The sequence below is a fragment of the Hyperolius riggenbachi genome, chromosome 11 (assembly GCF_040937935.1).
Source record: "Hyperolius riggenbachi isolate aHypRig1 chromosome 11, aHypRig1.pri, whole genome shotgun sequence".
Classification (NCBI taxonomy): Eukaryota; Metazoa; Chordata; class Amphibia; order Anura; family Hyperoliidae; genus Hyperolius; species Hyperolius riggenbachi.
Genome location: NC_090656.1, coordinates 123,861,263 through 123,879,894, shown reverse-complemented (window position 1 = coordinate 123,879,894; position 18,632 = coordinate 123,861,263). Strand labels below are relative to the sequence as shown.

General features: G+C 45.1%; 1 protein-coding gene across 2 annotated transcripts in view; it reads left to right on the top strand.

Moving 5' to 3' along the window:
• The first annotated feature begins 746 nt into the window (after window positions 1–746).
• Window positions 747–18,632, top strand: part of LOC137537710 (mucin-5B-like) — a 192,995-nt gene continuing 175,109 nt past the window's right edge. For both annotated transcript variants that reach the window (XM_068259649.1, XM_068259648.1), the window contains exons 1-2: window positions 747–811; window positions 7,419–7,557. In XM_068259649.1, the coding sequence (XP_068115750.1) occupies window positions 753–811; window positions 7,419–7,557 (198 nt within the window). In that variant the 5' untranslated portion in view covers window positions 747–752. The remainder of the gene's footprint in view (window positions 812–7,418; window positions 7,558–18,632) is intronic.

The following is an 18,632-nucleotide window of genomic DNA, read 5'->3' as shown; positions in this document are numbered from 1 at the left end:
TCAGCTAAGCATGCTTTCAGCTTCAGAACAGAACAGGGGGCAGCCCTACCAGGCCAGACCTCAACTCCTGATTCCCTGCTTGGAAGACCATTCAAGTGCTTCCCCACAGTGTGTGGTGGAACACCAGACAACAGGCCTGCCTGGAGACTCATACAGCTGCAGAATACTGTGTGAATGCTGTGTACCTCGGAGAGAAAGAGGCAGAAGGTCCAGAGCCTGCCGACCCATGACTGTATCCCAAACAAAAGCACCTGGGAGATTAATCACCACTCTTGAACTGTCCAGCTTTAGGAGTAAATCTGTTATGTTAATCTAGCACAGTCAGTGTACCAGTGAGTCAGCAGGGTGCTGATTACATACGTAGCTTTAGCATCTCTTGCAAACTCTTATTGCATCTAGAAATTATTTTCAAGTATTTTTCCATATTGCACGGTTATCATATAGTATGTAAGTGAGCAATAATCAACTCAATGCAGTAGTCAGTGCAGTAAAATCGTTTAAATTTCACTTTCTGTTTCATATTAAAGCATTACTGTTCTGCCTTACCTTGCCACACTAACCTGCCATTACACACATGTATAGTATAATATTTATGTATGGAGTAAGTGGACACAGTGTTTATATGGTATGAATTTGACAAGCCTCCCATTTTTTGGCAGTACAACAAAGAATGTGAGCCTGGCTGTGTCTGCCCTCCAGGTCTGGTGTCTGACAACAAAGGAGACTGCATTCCTCCAAGCCATTGCCCATGTATGAAAGGGGGGAAGAGCTACAAACAAGGAGAAACCATTAATGATGTCTGCAATACATGGTATAGTACCTACAGCTTTATCCTGTATGATGAATTGTTCACAAAGCTGGAATAAGATTTACTTCAAAACTGTTATATACTAATATAGGGTTAGATCTACTTGTAGGTTTGTAATTGTTATTATTTTATACATTTAAATAGCACTGCCATGCTTTCTAAAGTACTTCCCCTTCTCATCGTCTGTCACTTTCCCTACTCTATACCATTTGCATACTGTACCCTCCCATTATGTTAATAACCCTCTGAATATCAATCAGTTTTTAAACTGTGTTACACAGGTGTGGCTTGCAGCACTATTGCTGGGTCAGGGTACTAGGGTTTTACATGTATGTAGTAAAAGGTTGGCTGGAAATGAGGCACCCTTGAAAGCCTATAGTGGAATATCGGTACATTTACTGATACTCTACTATTAAAGTGTAAAGAAGCATCATAAAATATCGGTATTAAATACTGATATTTTACTATAGCTACACCTAACCCTACTCTCACACAGAACCCATCTCCCCGACTACTAACCCTAACTGCCCGCCCCATCAACCTCCTACTTGACACCTAAATCTAATCATATCCCTCCCCACGTACAAACACCCTACCTGACGCCAAACCCTAACCGCCCCCCCCCTTCACAAACAACCTACCTGAAGCCTAACCTTAACCACCACAACTTTAACCCAAACCCTCACTGCTGTTAATCACCACCAATCTTCACCCCCGCTGCAGCAGAAATGTAATTTTAAAAAAAAAAATGTCGTTGAAATAGCGGCGTTGAGGACCCAGTGCCTGCTGTTTATCGGGTGCCTCGGGCACCCAAATTTCCCTTCAATACCGCTATTTTAAAGGGTGTACCCTGTCACAGACCTCAAGGGCTGGTCTGCGATCAAGGTCAATCGATCAGAGTCAGAAATCCTCTCACTGTCACTTTGCTCATCACGAAGCGTAACCTGACTTCGCAAGTTGATGAACCGACTAGTGGAGGGGCATTCGGACGCCAAAGGATTCACCACATGCATACAATTTAAAGATCTGCCACCAAGCGGGTTACACAGCCCGCTACTGTAATTATGCTAATACTTCGAGAACGCTCTGTTAACCCTTTGCAGTATGCAGGAATCTGGGTCAGATCTGAATATCTGAGCCGGGTCCACGCATACGGGTTATAAATGTACACTTCTATTAAACACAGGGTAGCGGTTTCAGGAGAATAGGTACGATTGTGTATGTTCAGCAACAGGTCATAACCGCTAAACGATTTTTAAACGTTTAATAACAAAAATGCATTACATACATTTATATACACTAATTAACATATACACACACAGCTTAAAAATAAAAGGGAATAATTGTGAAAGGTTTACTTAGCTGAGCAGTCCTTGTGAGATATTGGAAGAAGTAAAGTCCAGTTCAAATGCAGGCATTGATATCAGAAAAGTCCTTGAAAGAAAGCATGCATTCGGTCCTCCTGGAACGCATGCATAGACAGTCCTGGTCGATGGAATTTGGAGAACTGGGCGGGTCTGTTCCTGCCCCAACTTTAATAGGAACTGAGTTTTGGGCTGTCTTTACCTGGAAAGTAGGTGTGTTTAAGGCGGGGTTACCTCCTAATCAGCAAGGTTGCCGCCCTCAGAACTCAGAGCAGGAAATTTAACATTTATTAATCATCTGTGTGACTCCGCCTCAGATTGACATATCGCAAATCCGAGACTATATTCATAAGCGGCCTGCGACCCTGTATCAATTGAGGCTACACATGCCTATTCTATCGCGTTCGGTCTGCGCATGCTGAATAAAGCAGTTTCCCTACTGACCCCTGACAGTTGGAAAATTGTAATTCGGGTGGATGATAGAACTGGTTTATGGATATCAGAAAATGTATTTTTTTGTCTTTCTGTGACAAGCCTATTTTGAATTACAAATATATTAAAGTTCTCTTTGTTTGATTCTAAGATTTGTGAAGGAATCCCTTATCTCTATTGGTTGTATCTGTTTTTTTGGGGAATGAGCTGTAGACCAAATGGTCTCAGCAGGAGGGTTAGCCACATGTCACATTCCTCTCTGGGTGAGGGGTTTGCTTCCCTTCAGAAGAGAGGGAAAGGAAAGACATTTGTTTTAATCTACATAGGACTGACAGTAATGGGGCTGGACCATTACGAAAGTCGTTGGCGATTACGCACGACTTTCCGTAATGTTCATCACACACCTAAATTTCCTACTTCCAGGTTTTTCTGTCCATGGGCTGCTGGACTGTTACACACCCCACACACACACACCAGACGCATACACACCCCACCCACACACACACCACACACACACACACACACTTTCTAACTTCAGATTTGTATTTACAACATACATATGGCATTATTAAACATAACAAATACATAATATACAAATATTTTATACGCAGTTCAGCAATTTGTGCCAGTGTTTAGAAACGCTAATTTAAAACAAAATATGTGTAACTTACTTCAAACTCTGTGTGCTTACATAAAAAAACATGACAAACATCATTTTTTTTATATCAAAAGGTGTGTGAAAGCTTTTCATAGAGGTGTGGCATGCCATGATTTCACAAGATCACACTATCCTTAATCAGTACTGGTTCCTACAAGTGTACATTTCAAAAGGAAAGGGCGCCATGGTAATCTTGGGCCCAGAGAAATCTGCTGATGGAATATCGGTACCGATATTTTACTATGGCCTATCTTAACCTTATTCTCATATGAACCCTCCCTCCTAATGCCTAACCTATCCCCCCCCCCCTCCCCGCAGCAATGCCTAACCCTAAGAATCTCCCCCCCCCCCCCCCGGCACACACAGCGATCTCTAACCCTAAGACCCACCTGACGATCTTTAACTCACCCAAATAACCTGTAATAGCCGCTAATTGTGGCTATTAACATAGGCGCACAAATTAACGGCTTCATCTTACAATCTCATTTTATATACTGTAATACTGTTTTATTATCCTCATTTTAAAGACTCCACACACCTTCAAGAGAAAGGTGAGGTGTAAATGTTGGATGTACTAGTCCAAAACATTACCCACGTGTTTTGGACTAATGCATCTCCTCATAGGGTGTTCTGAAGGTTTGCTTTATTTTCTAAAGCATTCTCTGAACAGAAGCGGCACAGTTCTTCTGTCGGAATAATGTGCACATGAGTAGACAGGCCTGCTACCATCTTTGTATAGGTCCTGGCCAGGGAGTTCTTTTGAAAGGAAACCTTGAGAATACCCCCAGATGCATGTGCGTAAACTTACTGTCACCCTATATCCACCCCTGTCTCCCATAGGAGGGCTGCTCCATGACTCATTCTGTTCCCAGCACATCTCCCCGCTTCTCCTTTCCATTGCTGTGAGAACTAGAAAGCAAGCTGTTTGGGAAATAAAGCAGGTCAACGTTTCATAGGAGAAGAGGGGAGGAAAGTGCTGAAGATACAGATTCAAAAGGGACACAACGTCTGTGATTGAAGGATAAAAAGATGCCTAGAAGAAAATGTTGTTTTGGCCAAATATATGTTTTTGAGTATAAACAATGTCCCACACATGGGCCTCAGTGAATCCTCAGTAAGGCCTGGAACACACCAGAGGAGTTTTTCTGAGTGTTTTAAGTTTTTAAATCTGCTGCTAATGTTAGCCTATGTGTCTGTGCACACTGCAGCAATGAGGTTTTGTAAAAAAACCCATAGCATTACATTGGGAAGAGCTTTTAGAGGTTTCAAAAGCTCTTCCCAATGTAATGCTATGGTTTTTTTTTTACAAAACCTCATTGCTCCAGTGTGCACAGACACATAGGATAACATTAGCAGCAGATTTAAAAACTCAAAACGCTCAGAAAAACTCCTCTGGTGTGCCCCAGGCCTAAGTTTTTTAGTAAATAAAGTACTTCTATGCCTGCTCCAACTGCCTGGCAAAAAGGCGTGTATTGCCTTTGCCTTCAGATTGTCTCTGTTATTGTGGCCACCAATGATGCAATCTTTTTCATCCAATCTTACTATTTCTATGAAACATAAGAGACTGCCTAAATTATCAATTCAATAAATTCACTCAGTTTACCCACACACCATACAATAAATTCACTCAGTTTACCCACACACCATACAATAAATTCACTCAGTTTACCCACACACAAACAAGTAAAAGATGCAATTTTACACCAGTTCGATAAATACAATCGGTTGTACTGAAAAATCAAAAGGTTTTTTTTTTTTATTCATTTGATAAATCTGATCGATTTCCTGTTTTTAATCGATGAAAGAAGATCGGTAGTGTTGGCTTTTTCTGATCAATTTATATGAAAATTGAGTGGTGTGTGGTAGATTGACAATTTTTGCTGTACAAACCCAAACTATTTTTTCTGAGTTTTCAATCATTTTTATCATAACTGAGGAAAAATTTAACATACGTGCGGGGTACATTGATTTTTGAAATGTTACAATCAGAAAAATGTATTGCAATTCTTGAATTGAAAAGATATTTAAAACACTGTATGGTGTGTGGCCACCTTTACATTACATAGATGTGGTACAATTGGATGAAAATGATTGGATCATTAGTGGTCGCCATAAAGATGATTACACAATAACATAATTTGTTCATGAAAATAGTTTATTTCAGTCCTCATGCAAAACCGTTTCCTTCTCTGTTCAAAATGTGCCCGGAGAAGGGAGGTTGTTACAATGCTATTGGGTAGAGAGGAAATCTGGTTTACAGGAGGACTGAAAAAGGCTGTCTATGTCAAACTAGAACAACCATCCCTAAACAGGGAAACAGAAGGGGAAAGGGGGGTGCTTGGAGTTTATTTATTATCAACATACAATGCTGTTTTATTAAATTAAACCTGTAATTAACAAGAGACAAACAATTGATACTTAACTCCTATCCAGTGTTGAGACCTTCTGCAAGTTTGTGCCAGGGCTTCCATCCGTGAATAAGAGTAGCCACACTGTGATGGACTCGGCAGAAAAAGCTCTGTGCTACTGCTGCACACTCTATTTTACAAGCGTTTGTTGAAGAGGTTCTGGACGTCCCAGCGCTGGATCAGTGAGGGGGATGGGGGAAGCCTCTGGACCATCCAGAGGTTTCCTTCTACTGAGGTAAGTAATCAGTTTTGAGTAACTTTTATTCCTTTGGGTTTACTTTCAACTTTAAAGTTTAAAGGGAACCAAGGATCATTTTTAACTCCCAGGGTAACTCAATAGCAAATTAAAAATGCATGGTACAGATGCGGTTCGTTATTAAAAAAAACCTTTAATTTTACCTCATCTTTTTTACATTTAAGGGTTAATTACAGAATGAATCCTACTTCCTGTGCTTCCTCCATTCAGCAAGCAACAGAAGATGGAAGGCAGATAAGAATTCACCTAATTAGACTGAATTGTCCACAAGCTTAGGTCAAACAAACCTATTAAAGGGGCTCTACAGCGAAAAACTGTAAAATTTGAAATATGTGCCAACATATACAAATAAGAACTACATTTTTTTCAGAGTAAAATGAGCCATAAATTACTTTTCTCCTATGTTGCTTCCACTTACAGTAGGCAGTAGGAATCTGACAGAAGTGACAGGTTTTGGACTAGTCCATCTCTATATAGGAGATTTTCAGGGATATATTTATTTTCAAAAGCACTTAGTGAATGGCAGTTGCTCTGTCCAACTGCCAAAAAAACTGTGTAGCAAGCAGGGAAGCTAGCCGGCATCATTGTTTAAATCCTTTTTCGGGAATATCTTTATAAAGAATAAGAGCCTTGCTGACAATCCCCTATGAAGAGATGGACTAGTCCAAAACCTGTCACTTCTGTCAGATATCTACTACCTACTGTAAGTGACAGCAACATAGGAGAAAAGTAATTTATGGCTCATTTTACTCTGGAAAAAATGTACTTCTTATTTGTATATGTTTGCACATATTTTACATTTTACAGTTTTTCGCTGTAGTGCCCCTTTAAGTATTAGGGAGGGGGATGACAGATAATATTAGTTACTTGATGAATTTCACACCTACCCTGGAATAATGGCAGTGAAAATGGAGCAGGGGGGTAACTTCTCAAACATGGCAGTGAAAAGGGAAGCAGGGGGGTTAAGCATGACAGCCTTTTCAACTAAACCAGGAGCTGCTAAAATCCCTTTAAGGATTATATATACATATATAATATATACATATTATATATTACATATGAAGTTAAAAAGTCACATCTGCATAATGATTGCTAACTGACTTTTGTTTTATTTGAAGTGGGATTATGCTCCTAAAACTAAAATTTCAGTAGTACTTTTAGGTGCATTAAAGAACATTTGAATGCATTTCCAAGCATTCCACGTGTGTGAAACTTCGTGGAGCATTACGAGCTTGCTTATCTCTCGCTGATTGGCAAATGTAATGATTGCCAGCCAGGAGACTCTCACTGCCTGTGTTTTCATTCTGCTCTCTCCTTCTGCTAAATAGACACATCACCCTGGCAAAAGCAGAAAAGCATGTAGGCAGAGTGAAGACAGAGGAGGCAGAGAGTGTCTTCTGGCTAGCAATAATTACATTTGCTCTGTTTTCATGTGATACATTTATTGTAACCAGGAACACAATATAAATATTTCTCTTTTTTATTTCCACAGTACTTGTAAGAACAGTTCTTGGGTGTGCACAGAGAAGCATTGCTCAAAGACATGCACAGTTTATGGAAACGGGCATACCATTACCTTTGATGAGGCCAAAGGAACCATTGATAGTAATCACAATCATATCTTGTTCCAGGTACTCTTTTTTTTTCTTGTTCGCATATGAAAAGTCTGTCAGAATTAGAAATTTAAAGTACACCTTTCACTTGCTCACATATAGTATAATAAATTAGGATTTATATTGGGCTTCGACGTAATTGCATTGCCAATACATTCAGCATGAACATTGGGATGAGCTGACAAATTTGGGAGCAATAGGTACCCTCTATAAATCATTTCTAATCCATCCCATCTATGCCTAACACTGACCACCCCCCACCATAGGCGCCTATGTTAAGAGGAGGAAATACCTGCTACAGCTGAAAATTTGGACAATAGAGGTGGCTGAAAAAATAGCTGGCATCAGAGGTGCCCAAGCTACATAGTGGCGGTGAAGCTCTACTACCATGTAGCAGAACTCTGCATGGGATGTACACACACCAGAAAAAGTCCTGGACCCTGTTGGTGGTGGCGGAGAAGGCAGTCAAGTGGCAGGCAGAGATGCCGTGTGGGGACTGAGTTAGTCTTCGGGCAGGCAGTAGCCCTCCGGGATCCATGCCTCATTCATTTTGATAAAGGTGAGGTGCTGAACACTTTTTTGACCTAGGCGACTTCTCTTGTCAGTGACAATCCCTACTGCTGCGCTGTAGGTCCTTTTTGATAGGACGCTTAAGGTGGGGCAAGACAGAAGTTGGATGGCAAATTGTGACAGCTCTGGCCACAGGTCAAGCCAGCGCACCTAGTAGTCCAGGGGTTCATCGCTGCTCAGAGTGTCTATATCCGCACTTAAGGCCAGGTAGTCTGCTACCTGCTGGTCAAGGAGGGTGGATCCTGAAGGGCTGAGGCGAGGCTTTGGACTAAAGAGAGTCTGCATGTCCGACATCACCATCAGATCACTAGAGCGTCCTGTCCTTGCCTGTGTGGACTAGTGGTGCTCAAATACCCCTTTTCAAAATTCGAGTTAGGTCGAATTCGAATAGTAAATTATTCGAGATCAGTCGAATATTCGAGTCGAATAATTTTTACTATTCGATTCGACCTCGGAATTCAAGCTCACTATTCGAGTCGGTATTCGAGCTCATTATTCGAGCTGACTATTCGAAATGGCCTTAAATAGCTTCCAACACTTGTTTTGAGGGTGAATGATGCAAGAAACCTCTTTTTTTCCAAGTAACAACAGCAAGTGATTATGTGGGGATGTTCCTTTAAAAAAAAAAAAGTTGAAAAGAGAAGTTGTGTCCAGAAATTTGTTCAGTACTGTATATACTTCTTCTTCTTCTTCTTCTTTATCTTCTATATCTTCTTCTTATTCTTCTATATCTTCTTCTTCTATATCTTCTTCTTCTATATCTTCTTCTATATCTTCTTCTTTTATATTGTCTTCTTCTTCTTCTTCTTCATCTTCTTCATCATCATCATCTTCTTCTTCTTCATCTTCTTTTTCTTCATCTTCTTCTTCATCTTCTTCATCTTCTTCTTCATCTTCTTCATCTTCTTCTTCTTCTTCTTCTACATCTACTTCATTTTCAACTTCTTCATCTTCTTCTTCTTCATCATCTTCATCTTCTTCTTCATCTTCTTCATCTTCTTCATCTTCTTCTTCTTCATCATCTTCATCTTCTTCTTCATCTTCTTCTTCTTCATCATCTTCATCTTCTTCTTCTTCATCTTCTTCATCTTCTTCATCTTCATCTTCTTCATCTTCATCTTCTTCATCATCTTCATCTTCTTCTTCATCTTCTTCTTCTTCATCATCTTCATCTTCTTCTTCTTCATCTTCTTCTTCTTCATCATCTTCATCTTCTTCTTCTTCATCTTCTTCATCTTCTTCTATATCGTCTTCTTCTTCACTTATTTCTCTTTTCAAAATTTTTTTTTTAAAGAAATGCAGCTATTTTTGAGCGTAACAAATAGCTGGTGGCGCACGCATGTTGGAAGCGCCATTGTATGTGCTCCCTGGCAGTGGAAACACACAGACAGCAGGAGGTAAATTCAGCAGCAGGAGGAGGAGGATGAGTGTGTGGCAGCAGGCAGTCAATGAGGCAGGCAGCGTGACATAATAGCCCTGGTACCTAGCGGTGATACCAGGGCTGTAAATAAACACAGCAGGCAGGAGGTCCCAGACAGCGGTCGTGCAGCCCACATTGTGTCCAATACACAACTGGGACAACACAGTTTTCAACCCGGGCACCTCAGAAAAATTAAACCTTTTTTTTTTTTTTTTTTATGGTTTTGTAGTTTTGGTTTTACAACCAATTACACAGATATAGCTATTTTTTGACGTAATAGCTGGTGGCAGAGTGGCAGCAGAAGGTAAATCTGTGTACCCTGGCGTTGGGAAACACAGACAGACAGACAGCAGCAGCAGCAGCAGGAGGAATGGAGGAGTAATGTGAGCAGCTATTGTTTGATGTAATAGCTGGTGGCAGAGTGGCAGCAGAAGGTAAATCTGTGTACCCTGGCGTTGGGAAACACAGACAGACAGCAGCATCAGCAGGAGGAATGGAGGAGTAGTGTGAGTGTGGCAGCAGGCAGGCAGCGTGACATAATAGCCCTGGTACCTAGCGGTGATACCAGGGCTGTAAATAAACACAGCAGGCAGGAGGTCCCAGACAGCGGTCGTGCAGCCCACATTGTGTCCAATACACAACTGGGACAACACAGTTTTCAACCCGGGCACCTCAGAAAAATTAAACCTTTTTTTTATGGTTTTTCGGTTTTGTTTGTAAAACAAATTACACAGATATATAGCTATTGTTTGACGTAATAGCTGGTGGCAGAGTGGCAGCAGAATGTAATTCTGTGTACCCTGGCAGTGGGAAACACAGACCGACAGCAGCAGCAGCAGGAGGAATGGAGGAGTAATGTGAGCAGCTATTGTTTGACGTAATAGCTGGTGGCAGTGTGGCAGCAGAAGGTAATTCTGTGTACCCTGGCAGTGGGAAACACAGACAGACAGCAGCAGCAGGAGGAATGGAGGAGTAGTGTGAGTGTGGCAGCAGGCAGGCAGCGTGACATAATAGCCCTGGTACCTAGCGGTGATACCAGGCCGTAAATGAACACAACAGGAGGTCCCAGACAGCGGTCGTGCAGCCCACATCGTGTCCAATACACAACTGGGACAACACAGTTTTCAACCCGGGCACCTCAGAAAAATTAAACCTTTTTTTTTTTTTAATGGTTTTTTGGTTTTGTTTGTAAAACAAATTACACAAATATATAGCTATTGTTTGACGTAATAGCTGGTGGCAGAGTGGCAGCAGAAGGTAAATCTGTGTACCCTGGCAGTGGGAAACACAGACAGACAGCAGAAGGGCAGTACACAGCAGCCCACTGTAGGTGTAAAATGTGTGGCTGCAGGCGACGTAATAGTCAAAGTGAACCAGGCTGGCTTAGTGAGCAGGAGCCAGGAGGTGGTAAAGGGTGGTAAGGCACATTAACGATGGTTCTTAGCCAGTTCATGTCCCCCTCTCGCCGACAACAGGGGCCAGGAACTCGCCTTCCACCCACGCCTGGTTCATCTTGAGAAACGTCAGTCTGTCCACAGACTTGTGAGACAGACGTGAGCGTTTCTCGGTGACCACACCACCAGCTGCACTGAAGCAGCGCTCGGACAGCACGCTGGAAGGGGGGCAGGACAGCACTTCCAGGGCGTACTGCGCCAGCTCGCTCCAGATCTCCAGGCGCTTGACCCAATACTCCATGGGATCAACAGGGGCATCGCTGTCAAGCCCGCTGTAGGACCCCATGTAGTCAGCCACCATGCGGGTCAGGCGCTGGCTGTGACCGGTGGAGGATGCTGCTGCATGCACCTCCTCTCTAGTCACTGCTGCCGGAGCCTCTACAGTCCTGTAGAGCTCGTGGCTGAGAGACAGCAGGTCTGTGGGGCGCTTGCTGCTGGATGCAGGCACCTGCTGCTGCCTCTGTGCTGGCTGCTGGACAGTGGGGGTGGAAGGCTGGGGGAAGGCTTCCTCCAAGCGCTCAACAAGGGCCTGCTGCAAGCTCCTTATGTGTTGCGCTGGGTCTCCTCCTGCAGGCGGCAGGAACTGGCTCATCTTCCCCTTGAGGCGTGGGTCCAACATCATGCTGATCCAGATGTCCTCCCTCTGCTTCATCTGGATCACCCTGGGGTCTCTGCGCAGGCACGTCAGCATGTGCGCTGCCATTGGGAAGAGGCGGGCCACGTCTGCTGGCACATCGACGGCAGTGCTGCTGTCCTCATCCTCCTCCTCTGCCTCGTCAGCCTCATCCTCTCTCCACCCCCGCACCAACTCAGCTGCACTGTGCTGATCCCCCTCATCAGCAGCAAGGTCAGGGACCTCCACCAAGTCCTCCTCCTCCTCCCCCTCAGAGGTGGACTGTGCAGCTGCTTGCCGCTCCTGCTGGTCCAAGGCTGCCGCTCCCTGTTCCAGCAAAGCATCGAGGGCCCTGTTCAGCAGACAAACCAGGGGCACCCACTCGCAGACCATAGCATGGTCCCTGCTCACCATGTTAGTGGCCTGCAGAAAGGGAGCCAGCACTAAGCACACCTGCTGCATGTGCCTCCAGTCATCATCGGGGACGATGGACGGGATGTTGCTGGTCTTGTCCCTTCTCTGAGCGGCGGAAACAGTGGCCAGGGCAAGGTACTGTTTGACAGCGCGCTTCTGTTCAACCAGACGCTCCAACATCGGCAGGGTGGAGTTCCAGCGAGTCGGAACGTCAAGGATCAGCCGATGGCGTGGCAGATCCAGCTCCTTTTGCACGTCTTCCAGGCTCGCACAGGCTGCAGCCGAGCGCCGGAAGTGACGCACAACGTTCCTTGCCGTTTCCAGCAGTTCGCCCATCCCCTGGTAGGTGCGCAAGAACTTCTGCACCACCAGGTTCAGCACGTGGGCAAGACAGGGGATGTGGGTCAGGTTTCCCCTGTCTATTGCGGCAACCAGATTGGCCCCATTGTCGGCCACCACCTCTCCGACTCTGAGGCCTCTGGGGGTCAGCCAAATCCTCTCCTGCTCCTGGAGTTTGGCCAACACATGGGTTGCCGTCAGCTTGGTCTTCCCAAGGCTGACCAAGTGCAGCAGCGCTTGGCAGTGGCGGGCCTTCACGCTGCTGCTGAGGCGGGGGGTTTGGCCAGGTGTGCCGGAGGATGGCAGAGGATCGGAGGAACCTGCTGCAGTTCCCCTGACCCTGCGGGGTGGCACCACCCACTGTGTTGCTGCTGCTGCTGTGCCCGCTGCTGCTCTCCCATCCTCACCCCCTTCCACCAAGCTGACCCAGTGGACAGTGAAGGACAGGTAGCGGCCTGTCCCGAAGCGGCTGCTCCAGGAGTTTCACCAACCGCGTGCTCCAGCCCTCGCTCCACATTGGCCATCACAAAGCGGTGCAGTGCAGGAATGGCCTTGCGGGAGAAAAAGTGTCTGCTGGGGAGCTGCCAGTCTGGGGCTGCGCAAGCAAGCAGCGCACGAATGTCGCTCCCCTCCTGCACGAGCGTGTACGGCAGGAGTTGGGAGCACATGGCCCGTGCCAGCAAGCCGTTCAGCTGCCGCACGCGACGGCTGCTGGGAGGCAGAGCCCTAACCACCCCCTGGAAGGACTCGCTCAAAAGGCTCTGGCGTGGCCTTTTGCTGGCACGGGAATCAGCAGACACAGCGGAGGAGGCCACTGAGGACTGGCTGCCAGAACAGGCCTCAGTGTCGGCGGCAGGAGTTGCAGAGGGGGGAGGAGCAGTGCGTTTCCGCACTCCTGCTGGTGCTGCTGGAGGAGCAGGAGGGCGGGTGGCTGCTGTTGCTGCTGCTGCTGAAGGCTGTGCAGTGATGGGTGTGGTGCCACTGCCAGCACCAGATGCCTTCAGCCTCTGGAACTCCTGATGCTGGTGGAAATGTTTCGCAGCAAGGTGGTTGATGAGCGAGCTGGTGCAGAACTTTAAGGGGTCTGCACCTCTGCTCAACTTCCGCTGACAGTGGTTGCAAGTGGCGTACTTGCTGTACACTGTGGGCATGGTGAAAAAGCGCCAGATTGGTGACAGAAACATCCCCCTACGGCATGGAAGCGCTGCTGCCTGTCTCCCTGTGGTGGTTTGGGGGGGGCTTGGGGGGCTTGGGTGCGGCTGGTGGTGGTACTGGCAGATGCTGCTGCTGCTGCTGCTGAGCCTGAGACACCAGCAGGCTGTGGGACCTGCCTACTGCTGCTGCCAATGCTTGCAATGATGCGCCTCCTTGCAAGGCCCACAAGAGCATCCTCCTCCTTCTCCTCAGAGCTGCTGAGGACGACATCTAGAGATGAGCGTAATGACCTAATTACGATTTCGCGAAATTTCGCGTAATTAGTGTAATTACGATTATAATCGTAATGAAGAAGGATTTCGTGAAATTTCGCGTAAGCGTAATTTTCGCGTAATTTTCGCATTACAATGGTTATTTGTTCATGCCGTAATTTCGCATTAAACGCTACCGTAATTTCGCGTTAAACCGTAACGCTCCGTATAATATAAAAAAGCCGCCGACTTTAAGGGTTAATAGCAAAGCCCCCTTAAATGCTAAGAGCCTCAAATTTGGAGAATATATTAAGGAGATCGGGAGGAATAAGAGGAAAAAACATTTTTTCAAAAAGACCTTATAGTTTTTGCGAAAATCGATGTTAAAGTTTCAAAGTAAAAATGTATACATTTAAAAACCCGCCGACTTTAACGGTTAATAGCAAAGCCTGCTTAAAGTTTAGGAACACCAAATTCCCAGGGTATATTAAGGGGATCAGTGGGAATAAGAGGAAAATTTTTTTTTTCAAAAAGACCTTATAGTTTTTGAGAAAATCGATTTTTAAGTTTCAAGGGCAAAAATTTATTTTAAATGCGGAAAATGTCAGTTTTTTTTGCACAGGTAACAATATTGTATTATTTTCATAGATTCCCCCAAGTGGGAAGAGTTTTACTTACTTCGTTCTGAGTGTGGGAAATATAAGAGGGGCAGCCAAGCTTTCCCCTCCCCCTCCGAGCCCTTGTCCAATCCAAGGACAAGGGGCTCTTCTCCACCTCCGATGGGCGGTGGAGGTGGAGGCCGCGATTTCCTGGGTGGGGGGTTCATGGTGGAATCTGGGAGTCCCCTTTAAAAAGGGGTCCCCCAGATGCCCACCCCCCCTCCCAGGAGAAATGAGTATAGAGGTACTTGTACCCCTTACCCATTTCCTTTAAGAGTTAAAAGTAAATAAACACACAAACACATAGAAAAAGTATTTTAATTGAACAAAAAACATAACCACGAAAAAAGTCCTTTAATATTCTTAATTAACCATTAATACTTACCTGTCCCTTTAAATAAATGATCCCACGCAATATCCTCGGAAATGTTCTATCAGTTACAATGTAACAAAGTTATTACAATGTAACAACTTTGTTACATTGTAACTACGCCGCACCCGACCTGGGGGAATCTATGAAAATAATACACTATTGTTACCTGTGCAAAAAAAACTGACATTTTCCGCATTTAAAAGACATTTTTGCCCTTGAAACTTAAAAATCGATTTTCTCAAAAACTATAAGGTCTTTTTGAAAAAAATTTTTTTCCTCTTATTCCCACTGATCCCCTTAATATACCCTGGAAATTTGGTGTTCATAAACTTTAAGCAGGTTTTGCTATTAACCGTTAAAGTCGCCGGGTTTTTAAATGTATACATTTTTACTTTGAAACTTTAACATCGATTTTCTCAAAAACTATAAGGTCTTTTTGAAAAACAATTTTTTCCTCTTATTCCTCCTGATCTCCTTAATATATTCTCCAAATTGGAGGCTCTTAGCATTTAAGGGGGCTTTGCTATTAACCCTTAAAGTCGGCGGCTTTTTTATATTATACGGAGCGTTACGGTTTAACGCGAAATTACGGTAGCGTTTAATGCGAAATTACGGCATGAACGAAACGCGAAATTTCGCGTTGAAAATTACGCTTACGGTATTTTCAATTACGATTTCAATGGCAATTTCGCTACGCTAATTTCGCATCGTAATCGCAAATTTCGCATGCGTAATTATAGTAATGCGAAATTACGAAAATTTCAGCTCAACTCTAACGACATCCCCTGGAGGTGGTGGCACCCAGTCTCTGTCTGTCACCGGGTCATCAACATCCTCCCCCTCCTGAAACATGTCCTACTGGGATGAGGACCCCCCAAACTCCTCTCCTGATGCATGGATGGGCTGCTTGACTGTCGCCACAGTCTTGCTGTCCAATCCCTCATCCCCCAAAGTGCCCATCAGCATCTCCTCCTCAAGATCGCCAACAACAGCAGACAATTTACTCATGATGCCTGGGGTCAAAAGACTGCTGAATGACAGGTCGGCGAGTGACGGTGAACTGGCCTCCTCCCCAGACCCTGCTGGGCGGCTGCTGCGAACAGGGGTGGTGGTGGTGGTGGTGAGGGTGGAGGCCTCAGATGCAGAGCTGATGGCGGGCTGCTCATCCTCCGTCATGAGTTGCACCACAGTGTCTGCATGCTTTTCCTCAATGGGACGTTTCCGACCCGGCTGGAGGAAAATCGGAGCAGGTGCTACACGCTGCTGCTGCTGTGTCTCTGCAGCGTGAGTTGCAGATGCTCCTGCTGGGCGGCGCCCAAGGCGTCCACGGCCAGTGGCTATGGGAGGAATGTTAGCCACTGACGCTGCTGCTGCTGCTGCGGAACTGTGCATGGTGGCGCGCCCGCGCCCGCGGCTTGCCACAATGCTGCTCCCTCTCCTCCTGATTCCCTTGCTGCCCTTCCCCTTGCCCAAACCGCGCTGGCTGCCACTTCCAGACATCTTCGATGTTTTGGGCGTATAGACAAAAGTTTTTTAAAAGGGCGGGTGAAAAGTGGGGTACTTTAATGGAGTGGGTTGGTGGGTGAGGTGACTGAGTGAGTGTCCCTAGTACAGTAAGTAAGTAGTAACAGTCAGGAAGTACAACTAGCAGTTACAACTTACAATAATCAGTAGTAATCACAAGTAAATTTAGTGTGTGTACACTACAGACAGTGAGTGCACGCACGCGCAAACACGCGCAGGAGCTAGCCTATGAACAGTGACTGAGTGAGTGTCCCTAGTACAGTAAGTAAGTAAGTAGTAACAGTCAGTAAGTACAACTAACTAATTACAATAATCAATCAGTTATCAGAAGGAAATAGAGTGTGTGTAGTGTGTACACAGACAGTGAGTGCACACACGCAGGAGCTAGTAGCCTATGAACAGTGACTGAGTGTCCTAGACTCCTAGTACAGTAAGTAGTAACAGTAAGTACAACTAACTAATTACAATAATCAATCAGTTATCAGAAGGAAATAGAGTGTGTGTAGTGTGTACACAGACAGTGAGTGCACACACGCAGGAGCTAGTAGCCTATGAACAGTGACTGAGTGTCCGAGACTCCTAGTACAGTAAGTAGTAACAGTGAGTACAACTAACTAATTACAATATTCAATTACAATAATCAATCAGTTATCAGAACTTGGAAATAGAGTGTGTGTAGTGTGTACACAGACAGTGAGTGCACACACGCAGGAGCTAGTAGCCTATGAACAGTAACTGAGTGTCCGAGACTCCTAGTACAGTAAGTAGTAACAGTGAGTACAACTAACTAATTACAATATTCAATTACAATAATCAATCAGTTATCAGAACTTGGAAATAGAGTGTGTGTAGTGTGTACACAGACAGTGAGTGCACACACGCAGGAGCAGCTAGTAGCCTATGAACAGTGACTGAGTGTCCTAGACTCCTAGTACAGTAAGTAGTAACAGTAAGTACAACTAACTAATTACAATAATCAATCAGTTATCAGAAGGAAATAGAGTGTGTGTAGTGTGTACACAGACAGTGAGTGCACACACGCAGGAGCTAGTAGCCTATGAACAGTGACTGAGTGTCCGAGACTCCTAGTACAGTAAGTAGTAACAGTGAGTACAACTAACTAATTACAATATTCAATTACAATAATCAATCAGTTATCAGAACTTGGAAATAGAGTGTGTGTAGTGTGTACACAGACATTGAGTGCACACACGCAGGAGCAGCTAGTAGCCTATGAACAGTGACTGAGTGTCCTAGACTCCTAGTACAGTAAGTAGTAACAGTAAGTACAACTAACTAATTACAATAATCAATCAGTTATCAAAAGGAAATAGAGTGTGTGTAGTGTGTACACAGACAGTGAGTGCACACACGCAGGAGCTAGTAGCCTATGAACAGTGACTGAGTGTCCTAGACTCCTAGTACAGTAAGTAGTAACAGTAAGTACAACTAACTAATTACAATAATCAATCAGTTATCAGAAGGAAATAGAGTGTGTGTAGTGTGTACACAGACAGTGAGTGCACACACGCAGGAGCTAGTAGCCTATGAACAGTGACTGAGTGTCCGAGACTCCTAGTACAGTAAGTAGTAACAGTGAGTACAACTAACTAATTACAATATTCAATTACAATAATCAATCAGTTATCAGAACTTGGAAATAGAGTGTGTGTAGTGTGTACACAGACAGTGAGTGCACACACGCAGGAGCAGCTAGTAGCCTATGAACAGTGACAGTGAGTGTCCTAGTACAGTTACAGTATATAACTACAATACTAATACAATCAGTAGTAAAGGACAGCAGAAATACTGGTATAGATGAGAGAAATAAACAGAGGACAGGAGGACAGCTGCCCACTAGTGATGGGCGAACACCTGGATGTTCGGGTTCGGGAAAGTTCGCCGAACATGGCCGAGATGTTCGGCATGTTCGGGCCGAACCCCGAACTTTCCGAACATCCAGCTTTTGGGGGCCATATGGGGTCGCAGGCATAAGGGGGGAGCATGCCCCGATCGCGGGGGGGGTCGGAAATTCCCCCCACCCCCTCCGCTAGCGCTCCCCCCTCTGCCCGCTTCCCCATTCAAAAGTTTAAGCAAAGTACCTGTAGTGGATGGCCTGGCAGTGGGCGGCACTGTGGAGTGAGGAGGAGGAGTCCGGAGAGTGACGAGTTGAGGGAGGCCGGGCAGCGGGCGGTTCAGCGGAAGTACCCTTGTGGTACTTCCGCCCTTTCTCTGACCTCACGCCCGCTGCCCGGCCTCCCTCAACTTGTCACTCTCCGGACTCCTCCTCCTCACTCCACAGTGCCGCCCACTGCCAGGCC